Raw genomic sequence first — 16,471 nt, 5'->3', positions numbered from 1 at the left:
ATTATTATCGTTCATACAAATAAAAAATACGAATATTAGAATATTAAGTCATTTATTATATTAAATAAGGAGGAAAAAAAATAATTAGAATAAAAAAAATATATATTATAATTTGGATTATCTCATCGTGATAGATTCGTTATATTTATTTATTTAATTTCGACTATTTTAAATATTTAATACAATTTTTAATAGTGGAAGATTTTAGATGGACTTGGTATAAACCTTTTCACACAGGAGATTAAATATTAAATTGACCAAACTATATGAATATTATAAGAATTAAAAAAAGACTAAAAATCAAATTATTATAATTATTATTATTTGCGTGTTTTAAATAATTGCACGGCACGGATAAAAAAATAAAATTGATTATAATAAAATTACATTTATTTATTATTTTATGATTGGTTGATACGACGAGATTGTTGACACGTGGCCCAATCACGGCTTATTTTGACGCGTCAATCTATATTGATGACACATCAGCCAAAATTTTGGGTTAAAAAACAAAATTTCTTGGAAAATATAATCGGCTTCTTCTTAGAACAATTTGAAGACGAAAAATGAAGGCGTCTCTAGTTTTTCTCTCCTTGATTGCGTGCACTTTAGGTATGTTCAACTGTTGTATTAGATCTGATTGTAGTTCATCATAAATTGGGTTTCGTTCATTCGATCTATTTGATGGATTTCATTTTTGGGGTTTCGATTGATTTTCAGTTTATGCGAAGACGGTTAAGGATGTGACTGAGTTACAGATTGGCGTTACGGTAATGTACTTGTTTACGCTGTGATTTCAGAAATGGATTTTTGTTTTCTCGTGCATTTTGGCCTCCATTCTGTCTGGAACTCTTCACATTTGATAGGAATTTAAAGATCTTGGGTATTAATGAAGGGATTTTGTGTTCTACAGGTTGTTCTAGTCTAGTAAAAGCTTTATGGTCATGGACACAGTAGTAATGATTAAAATAAGATCCATATGTCCAGTGAAAATTGTAAACTGGGTTAGATTGGGTTAACTTTTGGATGGTGACTGGTGTTGCGATCAATTTATGAGATGGGGGTTTCCCCCTTGATATGAATTTAATTTGATTCGAGCATGTTATCTTCACAAAAAATTTCATCTGAGATCGTCATTACGCTGTTAATATGGCGTAGTAGATGAATTATAGAACTTTTCTCTGAAATGATCCATAGGCCTGACTCTAAAATCGATTGCGATATTGATCTCATTCATTAGCTCGACATTATTAGAGGAAGTAGGCTAACATGCTTAAATTTTCCATCGCTTTTCACTGTCCAAAGATTTTTCTTTATAGTTCTTTGTTTTGATGTTCCTTTTGTTTTTGCAGGGTAGGCCAACATCTTGTGACATTCAAGCTCATAAAGGTGATAGAATCAAAGTTCACTATCGTGTAAGTTGCATTAATAACTTAGTCTGACTTTTGCCTTTGTGTTCATAACATTCAATTTGTTAATGCCTCATCAAAGAAGAGTTGGGGGGATGTCAGAGCTAGGAAGATAAGACATTGCCTCAGCAAGATAATGGGGGGATATTTTCATGATCTATAATGTTCATAAATAAAAATAATTAGCTGGATTACTAGACTACAGAATTTGAATTGGATCCAAGCTTTATTTTTAAGTTTATTTGAAGGAATGATATATTGCTTAATTGAAATGAATCAGTTGCAGCCTAAACAGACATGATAAATTGATGATTTCACTTATATGATTGTGTTCAGTTTTGCATTCTCGAAGTCTTAACATAGTTGATTTAACAGGGGAAGCTCACAGATGGGACTGTTTTCGACTCTAGTTTTGAAAGGGGTGACCCCATTGAGTTTGAGCTGGGCGCTGGTCAAGTAATTAAAGGTATCTGTGCACAATAGACATACATCTAGCCATCGGTAGCAACTTCATATAGCTTCCAAGATTGTTTATTTGTTGTTTTTAGTGTTTTTAGTTTATTATTATTATTATTTTTATTTTTTATAGTTCTTTCTATTTTGAATGTTCCTTGTTGTCCATTGTCCTGGACTCCATGTTGTTCCAATTGGGTTTGAGCTCAGCTGTTGTCAAGAAATGATTCATGGATTAGGATTGTAAGATCCCACGTTGGTTGGAGAGGGAAAAGAAGCATTCCTTATAAGGGTGTTGAAACCTCTCCCTAGTAGACGTGTTTTAAAAATCTTGAGGGAAAGGGAAAGTCAAAAGAGGACAATATATGCTATTGGTGGTGGGCTTGAGCTGTTACAATGATAGATCTCAAGTAGGTTATGCGTTAGTTAAAAGCTATCAGTACATATGAGAACTTGAGAGCTCCTCATTATAATTCACTCCCAGTACAAATGCAGGGTAGAACTTCTGTACACTCCCTCGTTTTCCCAGAATTCTTTTCCTTTACTTGTACTAGTTGTTATTTATCTTTGATCTGTGTACTCAAATCCACAAATGTTATGATTAAGCACAGAAGATTCAATATAATGTATATGAATAAGGCCATTAGTAAAGATCTGTTCATACGTATTCTGATATTGTGCATGGAAGTTACTGTGAGTTGAAAATTCTTTTGTTTTCAGGATGGGACCAAGGGTTATTGGGAATGTGCGTTGGTGAGAAACGGAAACTCAAAATTCCTGCAAAGTTGGGGTATGGACCGCAGGGCTCTCCACCAACCATACCAGGTATTTCATTCAATATAAGCCTATTTAAGAAGATAGAAGTTAATGGGTTTCTTCTGTTTGTATAGAAATATTGCTCAAGTTTCAAATCTGATCCTTATATTATGTCATTTTCACTTGGTCCCTATGTATGCTTTGTTTTAGTCCATCGGGTTTTATAAACACGTCCATTCAATCCTCGACATTTGTCATCGAGTTAAAGGTTCCACTAGAAATGTTTAACTGGTTTAGGCATATGCCCTGCTCTGACACAAGGTCGAGGATGTCATTAGAATCTTTTTCGTCTCTTGAATGACCTGAATTTACTTACAGGTGGTGCAACACTTATATTTGACACTGAGCTTGTGGCTGTTAATGGGAAACCATCAAGTGGTGGAAACTCAGATGATGATGACAGTGAACTATAAGTCAAAGCAACTATTCTACCACTAGCTAGCGAGCCCCTTCGGTTTCTCCAAGTTTGATATCTTCCATCTTGCTTGTTCTTCTCCACCTTTTTCCTTGTTCTTCCTGGTATAACCCCAGATCTCAACTTTAGGTACTTTTCTAGAGGACGGAGGATTTGCTCCATGAGATACCCTCTAGTTTAGACTTCTTTGATGCTAGTTTATGTTTTATTGATTTAGATGCCTTTATAAACATTGAACTCTTATCTATGTTCTATGATTAGAATGAATCATTTTAAGTTTAAAATGCTGCCATTCTTTACTTTCATTTTTGAAGTTCATGTAGTTTTAAATTTCGTCCGTTTAAGTTTAAAATTATCTTTAAAACAATCTTGAAGTTCTTAGGTCATTAATTTGACATTTATTGATCTTAATATTCTCGTATATCAGAGCTATCCGAGCTACTCCGGAAACTTGATGGATGATTAAACCAACTAGATTGATGGATGATTAAACCAACTAGATTGATGGATGATTAAACCAACTAGATTGAGAAACATCATTTATTAATAATAATAATCAGAAATCAACATAATTTTTGTTATAAATTTTTATATATTTTTAAGTTTTATAGATATATGGGAGATTATGTTTATAATTTAACATAAAATATTCAAGAAAAAAAAAATGATACAAAAGTGCAACAAAAATAGAATTTAATTATAAAATAGACCAGTTTTAAAGTCAAAAGAAAGTCAATAATTAAACTTAAAAGATTCAATTAAAAGAAAAAGAAAACAAAAATGTTACAAAAAAATGAGAAAAAAATATATTAGTAGAGAGAGAAAAAAAACAATATTCAGTTCTNGTCTAGAACCATCCTCACCATTCGTGGAGCTTCCTTTTGAATAATAATCACAGTTCATTCAATCTTGAAACTCTCTAAAAACCCTCGTTTCCTGTCTTTGTAGAACTTTCTAGAACCCCACTTTTTCTTTCCTATAACCCCTCATTCTCCAGCCTCCTACTTCCGTTATCTCACTCATCTGAGCTCAGACCTACGTTTGCTCCTTATTTCGAATCCTTTGATCTTTTCGTTGGTTCTCTGTTCTCATTTTACCCCACATGGATGAGGATTTTGATATCCCTGCTGCGCCTGACATGAACGACGACTTCGATCTTCCCGATGAACCCGCTGCGCTTAAGGTTGGGGAGGAGAAGGAAATTGGAAATCAAGGGTTGAAGAAGAAGCTTTTGAAGGAAGGTGAAGGATGGGTCACTCCTGAAAATGGCGACGAGGTTGAAGGTACGTCACCCACTATAACCTGCTACTGATCTTTCTATTTTTCGATTCTGAGTTTTTGGGTTGTTGTTCTTTCTGTTCTTAATGTAGTTCACTATACTGGGACTTTGCTGGATGGGACTCAGTTTGATTCGAGCCGCGATCGTGGTACCCCGTTCAAGTTCACTCTTGGTCAAGGTTAGGCGAAGTTTATTGGTTCAATGTTTCTTTTATTTGTTGGCATTTGGCCAATTTTAATGGGAATTCAAGTACATTGCTTCTGGCTGATTGTATGTTGCTTATTTTCCTGTGTGGTTTAATGTAGTTTATTTCTGTGAGAGGAAATTTTAGATGCCGTAGAATGGTTTATAAACAACGCTGTGTCAATGCATCCGTTTTCTCAAAATTTGTATCTTGTGGGGATGCTTATTGCTATATAGAGGAACTTCTGCTGCTCTTCCTGGTTCTTTCTTGCTAATCTGTGCTTTGAGATGCAATGTATTCAATAATGAGTACTCAATGATGTTGCCCATTAGGATGGGAATCTGTTTTCTTTGAGGGGCATTTACTACTAGCATGCCTGATTTTGGTAGTTGTGAGATCCTACATCGGTTGGGGAGGAGAACGAAATATTCTTTATAACGGTGTGGAAACCTCTCTTTAGTAGACGCGTTTTAAAAATCTTGAGGGAAAGCCCAAAGAAGACAATGTTTGCTAGCGGTGGGCTGTTACAAATGGTATCAGAGCCAGACACCGGGCGATGTGCCAGCGAGGAGGTTGAGTCCCGAAGGGGGTGGACATGAGACGGTGTGCCAGCAAGGATGTTGGGTCCGGAAGGGGGTTTGGTGGTTCTACATTGATTGGAGAAGGGAACAAGTGCAAGTGAGGACGCTGGGCGCCGAAAGGGGTGGATTGTGAGATCTCACATCAGTTGGGGAAGATATCGAAGCCTTCTTTATAAGGGTGTGAAAACGTCTTCCTAGCAGACGCGTTATAAAAACCTTGAGGGGAAGCCCGAAAGGGAAAGCCCAAAAAACTTGGAGACTTCGGCTCTTACAGTAGTTCTCTTGGTTTCTGGCTCAAGCGCTTTCGTTCTTGAATGCTCATTCATGTCATCTTAACCTTTTCTTTTCTCTGTGGTGCAGGACAAGTGATCAAAGGTTGGGATCTGGGTATTAAAACAATGAAGAAAAGTGAAAAAGCTCTTTTCACCATTCCTCCAGAGCTGGCATATGGTGAATCTGGTTCCCCACCGACCATCCCTCCTAGTGCGACATTGCAGTTCGACGTCGAGTTACTATCTTGGTCAAGCGTTAAGGACATATGTAAGGACGGAGGAATATTCAAGAAGATCCTAACTGAAGGGGACAAATGGGATAATCCGAAGGACCTTGATGAAGTGCTAGGTGGGCACATATGTTAATTTTTTCTGTGCATGTCATTTATCATGCAATTGTTCTTGTCTTATAGCGGTTCTTTTCATGTCATGTTACTGCAGTTAATTTTGAAGCTAAGCTAGAAGATGGAACGCTTGTTGCCAAAGCTGATGGAGTGGAATTCACCGTTGGGGATGGTAATTCTGCTCCTTTGACTTTGATTGAGTAAATATGTTGACTTTGATTAGGACAAAGATGTTCTTGTCAGTGAATCTCAAGTAAAGTGTACCTCAAAACAGGTTACTTTTGTCCTGCCGTTGCGAGGGCTGTAAAAACCATGAAGATAGGCGAAAAGGCGCTCCTTACTGTGAAGCCACAATGTAAGTCCTCAACAGATGCTGCTCCCCAAGTCGAGATTCATTTAAAACTTTCTCTTACATTCTTCTTTTTGTTGTTATAGATGGGTTTGGGGAGAAAGGTAAACCAGCCTCGAGTAACGAACGTGCAGTTCCACCGAATGCATCGCTCGATATTACTTTAGAGTTGGTATCTTGGAAGACTGTTTCAGAAGTTACCCCTGACAAAAAGGTTATCAAGAAAATTCTAAAAGAAGGAGAAGGGTATGAGAAGCCAAATGATGGAGCCATTGTGAAAGGTTAGTTTCTAGTAAACCCGAGTTGATATGTATGCTCCGAATGCTAACTCAAGAACTGAATTGCAGTAAAATTGACTGGGAAGTTGGGAGATGGCAAGGTATTCTTGAGGAAGGGATATGATGATGGCGAAGAGCCATTCGAGTTTAAAACCGACGAGGGTATGTGTATGCAATGATATATACTCTGTTTTATTTGATGCCTTCTCACTGAACGGACATGTTTACCTCTGTGTAATTTAGAACAAGTGATCGATGGCCTCGACAAAGCCGTGGCGACAATGAAGAAAGGAGAGATAGCCCTGGTGACAATAGCACAAGAGTACGCTTTTGGATCGTCCGAGTCACAACAGGAACTAGCTGTAGTTCCTCCAAACTCAACTGTGTATTATGAGGTCGAGCTGGTGGCTTTTGACAAGGTTTGTACATCGTTGTGCAAACGCGGGTACTCAGCTTTGACATCCGTTTTTCATGTCATATAACGATCTCATAATTATACTTGTTTCGTCAGGAGAAGGAATCATGGGATATGAATAACCAGGAAAAGGTTGAAGCTGCTGGTAAAAAGAAGGAAGAAGGAAATGTGTTGTTCAAGTCTGGAAAATTTGCTAGAGCTTCAAAGAGATATGAGAAGGTGAGTAACTATTCTACTTGCAATGTGAGTTTATGAATGGAATATAGACTCATGTCGACTTGTTTACCGCGTTGTTCTTTCGGGCAGGCGGTGAAGTTCATTGAATACGATTCTTCATTTAGTGAAGACGAGAAAAAGCAGGCGAAGGCGTTGAAAGTTGCATGCAATTTGAACAATGCAGCTTGTAAATTGAAGCTAAAGCAATACAACGAGGCAGAGAAATTGTGTACCAAGGTGATCCAAGGCATTTCTTCTAAACAAATTCTTGAAGAAACTATTGGTGTAAGTAACCTTCTCTCAAATGGCTGCAGGTGCTGGAACTTGAGAGTTCAAATGTTAAGGCTCTCTACAGAAGGGCTCAAGCGTATATCGAACTAACGGATTTCGATTTGGCTGAATTTGACATCAAGAAAGCTCTCGATATCGATCCGAACAACAGGTATGTACCCGTCCTCCTTCTCTGCAATGCTTGAACACTCTGTTGCTTGTAGATTCTTGTCAAGTCATTCATGGTGATGCCATCAGGGATGTGAAATTGGAGTACAAAACACTGAAGGAGAAGGTGAAGGAATACAACAAAAAGGATGCCAAGTTCTACGGCAACATGTTTGCCAAGATGAAGAATTAGAATCAGTCTAATCCAAGGAGGAACCAGAAGAAGCAGTGCCTGCATTTCATACACGAGGCAACGGCCAGTGGTCAGCCTGTGAGTTCGATATTTGGTTCGGTTTGGTTCGGTTTGGTTCGAAGGAAAGTCGAGTGGTTATCCACTTAACTCACAGTAGTTTTAACATGAGGTTTGAAGTTTTAGAGTTTTGAACTAAAAACAGTGGGATGATGGTTCCTTGTGGTTTCAGAGTGAGATTTTAACCATTTTTATTATAATGAAGTTGTCCAACTCAATCTCTCTTGTAAGACTCATTTTTTAATGCCATTTCCATTACAGCATTTGCAAATGGTAGTCAGCCAAAGCATTCAAACATGTTCCAAAACATGTTCCAAAAACAGATGCAGAGATGTCTAGTTTACTTACTTGCAGATTTGAAACCATGCGAAAACTCGAGATATGAAGAATAAAGAGAGTAGGAAGAGATTTTTTCCAGTTCTCTAAATGGGGTAGAGACGGAGATTATATTCTCCGACTCGGGGACGGAGACAAAGATGGTTTTCTTGTTTTCTCCGCCTAATAAAATGCACAACCAATAATAAGTTTGGGGAAACAACAAACTTGGTTATGACTAAAAAAGAACTCAAGTTTCACAACATCAATGAATTTCAACACATACAATGAAATTATAAGTTCATGGTACAGAAATCATGAGTTCGACATAAATAAAGAATAAAGGTTCCTCTAACCTCGGAACATCCTGTTCTTGACACTTGCATGTATACAATGTTCTATTTTATCACAATCTTTCCCCACAGTTTCATGCTCCTCTTTTTCCCCTCTATAACTTAACCATTTCACATCATTTGCTCGACTTGAATCGATCAAGACTACGACGCTGATCTCAAATACACGAGCAAGAAGTGATCAACAGTGTCAATCGAGAGCAAATGAGCTTAAGAACACTAACTGAACTACTATGGTTCTGCGTAGGTCACAGATGACCTGTAAGTAACCTATCTGCATGAACTAACTCCAAAATCTTAACAACAAAATTTAACTGACCTGCTCTCCAATTAAATCAAGACCCACTACCAGAAAAGAGATACCCTGAAACAATAGGAAGTAGAAGTGAATTCCTTGAGCAGACAGCAGACTTCTCACTGAGGCAGTCAACAAAATGACTGCAAGAGCCAATTCCTTCCTGTACAGACGATTTCGTTTGTTTTTCCCTACTTTTTTCGATATCTCGAGCTTGGTCAATTCCTGCAGACCTGATTCCGAGGAAGATCGATGAAGACTCGTACCCTCAACTAGAGGTTCTAGTTCTTTTTCCAAAGCAACAAGATTGTTTTCAGATGATCTTCCTAGTTTCTTTGTTACTATCCATTCATACGAACTTCCAAAGCGGAACAACCCCGATATCATGGCATTGAATTTGGTAACGGACATAGTGTTTTCGAATAGAAGATAGGGGACTAAGAACGGAAACGAACGCGGTGCAGGAAGAATATTTAAGATGGACATGATTCCGGGCACATAGCAAACAACCCAAGCTGGAAGATGAGCTTCTGGAAGGAACATGGAAAGGGGGAGAATTATGCAGAATAAGGTAAAGGAATAGAAGGGAAGGATGAGCTTTCGCAAGAGGAAGAACAGAAAGATCAAATTAGCTTTCTTCTTCCAGCTCACCTGGAACATAAAAACCAGTGTTAGCAAGTAGCAAGCATCAAACTAAGCATTTTAAGTTCCATACCTTTGATTTCAGTACATCAAAGAAGCACAAACGAAATAGCTGCATCGGGCCCGAATGCCACCGGTGCTGTTGTTTCTTGTACGCTTCGTATGATTCTGGAAGTTCACAAAGGCACTGAAAATTTTAACGGTTAGAAAATATCGTCACCGAAAACTTTGCGATGAAGTTCGAATGCATAAAAGAAATCGCACACCTTCACATCATTTAGATATATGAATTTCCAGCCACAAAGATGAGCACGGACTGCAATATCCATGTCCTCGACCGTTGTTCTTTCTAACCAGCCCCCGCATTCTTCCAGAGCTTTAATTCTCCAGACTCCAGCAGTTCCATTGAAACCAAAGAAATTGATGAACATGCCATTAACTTGCTGCTCGACCTCGAAATGGAAGGATAGATTTATGTTCTGCAATCTCGTGAGCAAGTTTTCGTCCTTGTTCACGAACGACCACCTTGTTTGGACCAATGCAAGTTCATCATTCCCCTAATGGAGAAAATGTAGATGCTTTATTGTTGTATCAGAGGCCTCTCCTAAACTTATGAAAAATATTGTATATATATATAATAGCTTAACGCATATGAGATGTAGAAATTTATTAACAATTCCGAGAATTCTCTTGTAACAGCCCAAACCCACCACTAGTAGATGTTGTCCGCTTTGGCCCGTTACCTATTGCCGTCAATCTCACGGTTTTAATATGCGTCTATTAAGGAGAGATGTTTCTACATCCTTATAAGGAATGTGGGATCTCACATTGGTTGGGGAGGAGAACGAAACATTCTTTATAAGGGTGTGGAAACCTCTCCCTAGCAGAAGCGTTTTAAAAACCTTGAGTGGAAGTTCGAAAGGGAAAGCCCAAAGAGAACAATATCTGCTAGTGGTGGGCTTGGACTATTACAAATCGTATCGGAGCTAGACACTTGACGAAACATTTTTATGGTGTGGAAATCTCTCCCAAGTAGACGCGTTTTATAAACCTTTTGGGGAAGTACGAATGGGAAAACTCGAAAAGGACAATATCGGCTAGCGGTGGGCTTGGGCTATTGCATCTCTCAATACCCATCTTGCAGCTTAGAAGGATAATCAATTCAATTACCTTAAAATGTGGAATAGTTTTCTTTAAAAAGTCTGGTCCAGGCTGAAAATCTGCATCAAAGATGGCCACGAACTCGTAATCTTTAACGTAATCGCACCCCATGGCAGATTTGAGATTCCCTGCCTTGTAGCCCGTACGTATGAGGCGGTGTCTATACAATATCCGGACACCTCTCTGTTGCCATTTTTGTACTTCAGCCTTGATAAGTTGTTGAACATCTAGCTCATCAGAATCATCTAAAACCTGTATGAGCATTTTATCCTTTGGCCAGTCCTGGATACAAACAGCTGCAATAGATTGTTGATAAACCTGTCCCATCCACCAGTCAGCGTAAGTATGAAACAGATATCAAAGCAACAAAACTTACAGATTAGAATGCCAATGGAAATAACAAAAACAAAGGAATTCTGTATCTCATTGGCCTTTTAAGAAACATCGTGAAAACCCCTTCTATAAAATACAGCTCAAAATTCGTTAAACGTGACGACAACTAGTTACTCACCCAGCTGTCCATGTGAGATCCCACATCAATTGGGGAAGAGAACGAAACATTGTTTATAAGGTTGTGGAAACCTCTTCCTAGGAGACGCGTATTAAAACTTTGAGGGGGAGCCAAGAAGGAAAACCCAAAGAGGATAATATTTGCTAGCAGTGGGTTTAGGCCGTTACAAATGGTATCAGAGCCAGACACCAGGCAATGTGCCAGTGAGGAGGTTGAGCCCCAAAGGGGGGTGGACACGAGGTGGTGTGCCAGCACGTTGGGCCCTGAAGGGGGGTGGATTGGGAGGTTACACATCGATTGGAGAAGGAAACGAGTGTCAGCAAGGACATTGGGACCTGAAAGGAGGTGAATCGTGAGATCTCACATCGGGTGGACATGAGGGGTGTGCCAACAAGGACGTTAGGCCCTGAAGGGGGGTGGATTGGGGGGTTCCACATCGATTGGAGAAGAGAACGAGTGCCAACGAGGACGCTGGGACCCTAAGGGAGGTGGATTGTGAGATCCCACATCGGTTAGGAAGGAGAACAAAACATTATTTATAAGGGTGTGGAAATCTTTCACTAATAGACGCATTTTAAAACCTTGAGTGGAAACCCGGAAGGGAAAGTCTAAAAAGGACAATATCTACTAGCGGTGGACGTTAAGAGTGGAGGACACAGAGTAATGAGTACCACTTTTGAACGTCCTCATTGTTAAATAGTATATTTAAGAACCTTGTGGACAGACGTAACTATTCTAAATTTGAGAGGAAATAACGGAAGTATCATTCAAAAACTGCTCAGCACTAATTAAATGATTCATAAAATCACTCCTAAAAAACTAAATTTCTTAACAACAGCCATGAACTATCACAAATCTACAATCTACATTGTCAAATACGAACAACACATGCAACAATAACATAGAAAATGGAGTTAAAGAGGGGTGAAGGAACACCTACATCTTCTTACCTCCCTCTCGTTGCACATGGGAATCTGCACCAATACCATTGGATAATCCTCAGGACTAGCAGCGTTTTCGCCCGTGGAAGAGTACTCGAACGCCGCAACGGGCTTCAATCGCCTGAACTTGATCCAAAAACACCCCAGCATTAGAAGCAAACGATCCACTGACTGGATCAGGAACAATACAATGCATAGATTGATCAAGCATTGCAGCGATGGAGACAGGTAATTTCCCCGAATCTGAAGCCAATTAGCATAGAGAAACCCTATGAATCCAAGCACCTCCGCAGAAGCAGAACTCACAGAAGGGGGGCTGAAATGCCAGCCATTGAAGTACGCCACAAGCTCAAAAACGAGCAATAGAAGCACTACAATCAAGAACACTTTGATAATCCTGTAGAGCCGAGACGTGGCTGAATCAGCTGGTGAATCGGGCGATGAAATCCGACGATTGGCAGTGCGGACTAGATAAACGATACCATTCGTGATTGAAGCCAATGAACCAGCAATCTGCTGGAATTTCAACAGCCAAACCCACGAAATCTGGCGGGCACTCCTGGTCCTCGCTCGGTCCTTATCGGCCATCCGATCTCCAGGGCTCCCAGAACTCCGGATCTCAACGGAGAGAAATGCAGGCGAAGTCGATAAGTTGTCGGACTTTTCCAGCAAGAGTTCGTCATGGTTCCTGTCTCTTTGCTTGTTCCACCATTCTTGGAACTCATAATTCGGTGTTCGAGACATTCAGAAACCCAGAAATCAAGAAGAAAAACCAACAAAATCACAAGACCCAGATCTCTAATTCTCTTCTTCAATCAATGGGAATCGGTAATTCATCATGCCAAGCAAAACCCAGAAAAGAAAACTAACAAAATCACAAGACCCAGATCTCTAAATCTCCTCTTCGATCAAAGGGAATCAGTAATTCATCTTGCCAAGCAAAACCCAGAAAAAAACCCTAACAAAATCACAAGACCCAGATCTCTAAATCTCCTTTTCGATCAATGGGAATCAATAATTCATCATACCAAGCAAAACCCAGAAACAAAAATGGAAGAAACTTGAGTAGATGAGACAGAAATGGAAGCTGCGCTGGAAATAGCAGATAAACACACGGTATTTTTCCCCTTTGTTCCTTTACAGTTGGTGTTTTTGATGGTTTTTTCCTAATGGGAAAGTGAAATGTAAAAACTTAGATGCAGAATTTGATGAATGAATGTAGGAGTGAAGAAGGCCGGCAGGCAGGCCATGTGCGAATGCGAGATTCTGAAAATGGACCTTACGCGAGCCTTCACGCGCTGCTTTGCGCCACTGTATGCGTTGGATAGAGTAATCTATTGCTTTGTCTGCGCTCCAATTCTCCACGCTTCCATTTTTCTTTCCAATTTGCCATTACATGACTATGGCTCTTGTCTTTTCTGTCTCAGATTATTACCATTTTGTTGTACTTTCCATACTCATTTTTGAAAACTTCCAATTTTTACTTCAGTCTTCATGATCCATTTCTTATAAACAGCTCATTGACTTGTATAAGCAAATTGTTATATCTTTTTCAACGCTTCTAAAAGTTTCTAACTATTATAAATGAATGATTGGTCAAGGATGATCATAGTAGTAAGGTAGTGGTGGAAGGCTGCAACGATGGTGGTGGTGATAGTCCGTGACAATTGTTGTTGGTGATATCTTATTCTAAAATTTTTTCTTGTAGAGTACGATTGGAGACGATGGCGAAAACGGGTGGATGAGAGGTCGATTCTTTGCGATTTCCTCTTCAATGTCTGTTGTGGATAGGGCCAAGGTATGATTAAACGTGTTGGCTTGAAGAAATTTGTTTGGTGAAGACATCGGGAGCTATCAGAGTTGATCTAAGGAGAAAACATCCCGTCAAGTATGGGTATAGTTTTGAACTCATAAGCTTCTCTAGTTGATCCCCCCATTTCGTTGGTGTATTTACTTGAGTTTGACCCATTAGATTCTTCTCGAGTAAATCTATAAGTTTACTGAAGAGATCAAAAAACTATTAAAGTCATAGTAGAAGTTGGAAAACGAGAAAAGTTGATCAATAATAATTTTATTATTTACAATTTAACGTTATACGCAATATGGGAGAGACTTAGGTTGACGACGAAAATGCTACTAAGAAATAGAGGTGTACATTCAACCCGACAACCCGGATTAGGTTGGATTGGGTTGGATTAGCTTTTCGAGTTAGTTTAGGTTCATTTTTCTGAATCTGAACTGACCCAGTTCGGTTTTGGGTTTATGGGACAGAAATATTATTTGCAATAATTTATTATTTGGGAGAGAATGGGCCTTTGGATCCTTTAGGCCCAAGGAAATCCCATTTTTTACCAGGCCCAAGAATAGGCCTTTGGATCCTTTAGGCCCAAGAATAGGCCTTTGGATCCGTTAGGCCCACACTTTTACCAGTTCAAAATAATAGTTTATTAATATATAAAAAAAGAGGAGAATTTACTATTATACCCTACATTTTTTAATTTAATTTTAAATAGTAAAAAGAAAAGATGGTGACACGTCAATAATATTACCACCAGCTGTGAGTGAAAAAGACTCGAGAAGAAAAGGAGAATAAGGTCATTTTCCTCTAAGATTTTATGAAATAAATAAATAAATAATATAAAAGATTTAGAATAATTTGGATTATTTCACGCCTGAAACGACGCTCCGGACGGACGCGTTTTTCACGATGGANAGGGGGAATTTACTATTATACCCTACATTTTTTAATTTAATTTTAAATAGTAAAAAGAAAAGATGGTGACACATTATGAAGTCAATAATATTACCACCAGCTGTGAGTGAAAAAGACTTGAGAAGAAAAGGAGAATAAGGTCATTTTCCTTTAAGATTTTATGAAATAAATAAATAAATAATATAAGAGATTTAGAATAATTTGGATTATTTCACGCCTGAAACGACGCCCCGTACGCGTTTTTCACGATGGATTATTCCATATACTCAAAATAATTGTTTATTATTATTTTTTATTATTATTACCATTCTAATTCTAAAACTTTAATTTTAGTTTTAAATTTTATAAATTTAAATTTTTTACAAATTTATAAATCTATTAAATATAAATTTATTTTAAATTTAATTATTATTAAACCTGAAATTAATATTCATCGGTATATTAAAAATTAATTGATTTGTTGAATATCAAATTTTACGTCAAATTTGAAAGATTATTGGAATAATATATTAAACATTTTTTGAAAAATTAGGACGAAATAGATACCTTAAAAGTTCATTACTAAATTTGTAATTGAACTAAAAAAAATTATTATCTAACACAACAAGTAAATTTGCTACGCTTTACACGTTAAAATTTAAATGTCATATCTAATTTTTTTAAAAAAATAGAAATATTGATAAAGCTTTGATGATGATTATATTCGAGTAACCCAAACATAATAATAATTATTATTATTATTGTTAATATTTTAATTCTTTTTACGATATAATAAACATATTGATATATTTTGGGGTGGGGAATTGAGCATTATATATTTTTCTAAAAAAGAAAAAACATTATAATTATTATGTGTGGTAAATAATGATAATAGAAATAGCAATTTCACATACACGTGGACATAATTTGATAATGTTTTATTTATTTTTTTTTTAACTATAAATTATGATTAGGATTGATGGGTTAAACATTATAATGTTGCATTACTTGATGAAAAATAAATACAAAATCAAGTTGAAGCGTGTGAAATTATTCTTCCTAATTAATAATTTAACATTATATTCAATCATAGATTATAGTCAATAACCAATTTTAAAAAAATATTCCTATTATCTTTAATTTCATATTAATTCTATATAAACGACAGACTTCGACTTGTTAAGATATTATGTCTTCGACCAAATCATCATATGAGCTCAGACAAGTTTGACTAATGAGTTAGGGCGTTCCCTCCATATTTTAAAATTTTGAAGAAATTCATATCAAAATAGAAAAAGAAAAAAAAAAACAAAATTTCTCGTGCATTTGTGTAACAACCCAAACTCATCGTTAGTAGATATTGTCCGCTTTGACCCGTTACGTATTATATCAACCTCATGATTTTAAAACGTGTCTGTAGAGAGAAGTTTCCATGCTCTTATAATTATTTAGAATCTAAATAAATATTGGAAAAGAAAAAAAAAAAAATGAAGGGTTGGTTTGAGTCTATGTATAGTCCTAAAAACATTGGTGCATGGTAGGGCCTAAGTTATGAGGCAGATTTGAAGCCTTTTTGCTTCCATTAAGGACATGAATTTTAGGACTTTGATAATGACCATTCACCTATATACTCCTCATTGCCACTACCTAATTTATCAAACTCGAGGCATCTTTCGACCAATATCCCAACGAAATCAAGTTCAGTTAAAATAATTTCAGATCAATCACGTTAGAATACGAATTTTAACGGAGCGTGTTGTAAGGAGAATGACTATAGACTCCGTCTATCTATAATGTTTACTACTACAGGTTAACCGTCTCTTTAGAAGACAATAATCATAATGGTGCAACCTTGTGCTTGT

The 16,471-nt window shown here is 37.4% G+C and overlaps 3 protein-coding genes across 3 annotated transcripts; 2 read left to right on the top strand and 1 right to left on the bottom strand.

Annotated features, from left to right (window-relative positions):
* The first annotated feature begins 521 nt into the window (after positions 1–521).
* LOC111806359 (peptidyl-prolyl cis-trans isomerase FKBP15-1-like) lies at positions 522–3,383 on the top strand. Its single transcript, XM_023691628.1, has 6 exons — positions 522–612; positions 721–770; positions 1,353–1,415; positions 1,785–1,875; positions 2,583–2,687; positions 2,997–3,383. The coding sequence occupies exons 1-6, from the start codon at positions 567–569 to the stop codon at positions 3,089–3,091; spliced, it is 450 nt and encodes a 149-aa protein (XP_023547396.1). The 5' UTR covers positions 522–566; the 3' UTR covers positions 3,092–3,383.
* A 585-nt stretch (positions 3,384–3,968) lies between these two features.
* Positions 3,969–7,970, top strand: LOC111807206 (peptidyl-prolyl cis-trans isomerase FKBP62-like). Its single transcript, XM_023692817.1, has 12 exons — positions 3,969–4,376; positions 4,464–4,550; positions 5,498–5,758; positions 5,851–5,925; positions 6,028–6,108; positions 6,189–6,383; positions 6,450–6,542; positions 6,624–6,799; positions 6,892–7,014; positions 7,102–7,248; positions 7,326–7,453; positions 7,540–7,970. Exons 1-12 carry the CDS (start codon positions 4,196–4,198, stop codon positions 7,640–7,642), a joined length of 1,650 nt encoding a protein of 549 aa, XP_023548585.1. The 5' UTR covers positions 3,969–4,195; the 3' UTR covers positions 7,643–7,970.
* A 299-nt stretch (positions 7,971–8,269) lies between these two features.
* On the bottom strand, positions 8,270–13,294 carry LOC111807287 (probable xyloglucan glycosyltransferase 6). The gene is made up of 5 exons (XM_023692948.1): positions 11,927–13,294; positions 10,475–10,783; positions 9,571–9,861; positions 9,378–9,491; positions 8,270–9,313 (listed from the first exon to the last, which is right to left on the bottom strand). The coding sequence occupies exons 1-5, from the start codon at positions 12,659–12,661 to the stop codon at positions 8,678–8,680; spliced, it is 2,085 nt and encodes a 694-aa protein (XP_023548716.1). The 5' UTR covers positions 12,662–13,294; the 3' UTR covers positions 8,270–8,677.
* Between the last annotated feature and the right edge of the window lie 3,177 nt (positions 13,295–16,471).

The sequence above is a fragment of the Cucurbita pepo genome, chromosome LG12 (genome assembly GCF_002806865.2).
Source record: "Cucurbita pepo subsp. pepo cultivar mu-cu-16 chromosome LG12, ASM280686v2, whole genome shotgun sequence".
NCBI lineage: Eukaryota > Viridiplantae > Streptophyta > Magnoliopsida > Cucurbitales > Cucurbitaceae > Cucurbita > Cucurbita pepo.
The sequence above is the reverse complement of the archived record's forward strand: the minus strand, read 5'-3'. Positions and strand labels throughout refer to the sequence as shown.

Bases quoted from the DNA above. Each gene is read 5' to 3' on its own strand.
- LOC111806359 (XM_023691628.1), top strand. From the start codon at position 567: ATGAAGGCGTCTCTAGTTTTTCTCTCCTTGATTGCGTGCACTTTAG. The intron at 613-720 runs GTATGTTCAACT...ATTGATTTTCAG, and splicing joins CTTGATTGCGTGCACTTTAG to TTTATGCGAAGACGGTTAAG. The intron at 1,416-1,784 runs GTAAGTTGCATT...TTGATTTAACAG, and splicing joins GAATCAAAGTTCACTATCGT to GGGAAGCTCACAGATGGGAC.
- LOC111807206 (XM_023692817.1), top strand. From the start codon at position 4,196: ATGGATGAGGATTTTGATATCCCTGCTGCGCCTGACATGAACGACGAC. The intron at 4,551-5,497 runs GTTAGGCGAAGT...TCTGTGGTGCAG, and splicing joins CAAGTTCACTCTTGGTCAAG to GACAAGTGATCAAAGGTTGG. The intron at 7,249-7,325 runs GTGATCCAAGGC...AAATGGCTGCAG, and splicing joins CAGAGAAATTGTGTACCAAG to GTGCTGGAACTTGAGAGTTC.
- LOC111807287 (XM_023692948.1), bottom strand. From the start codon at position 12,661: ATGTCTCGAACACCGAATTATGAGTTCCAAGAATGGTGGAACAAGCAA. The intron at 9,862-10,474 runs GTAATTGAATTG...TTTCTCCATTAG, and splicing joins AAACTATTCCACATTTTAAG to GGGAATGATGAACTTGCATT. The intron at 9,314-9,377 runs GTATGGAACTTA...TTTATGTTCCAG, and splicing joins TTGATGTACTGAAATCAAAG to GTGAGCTGGAAGAAGAAAGC.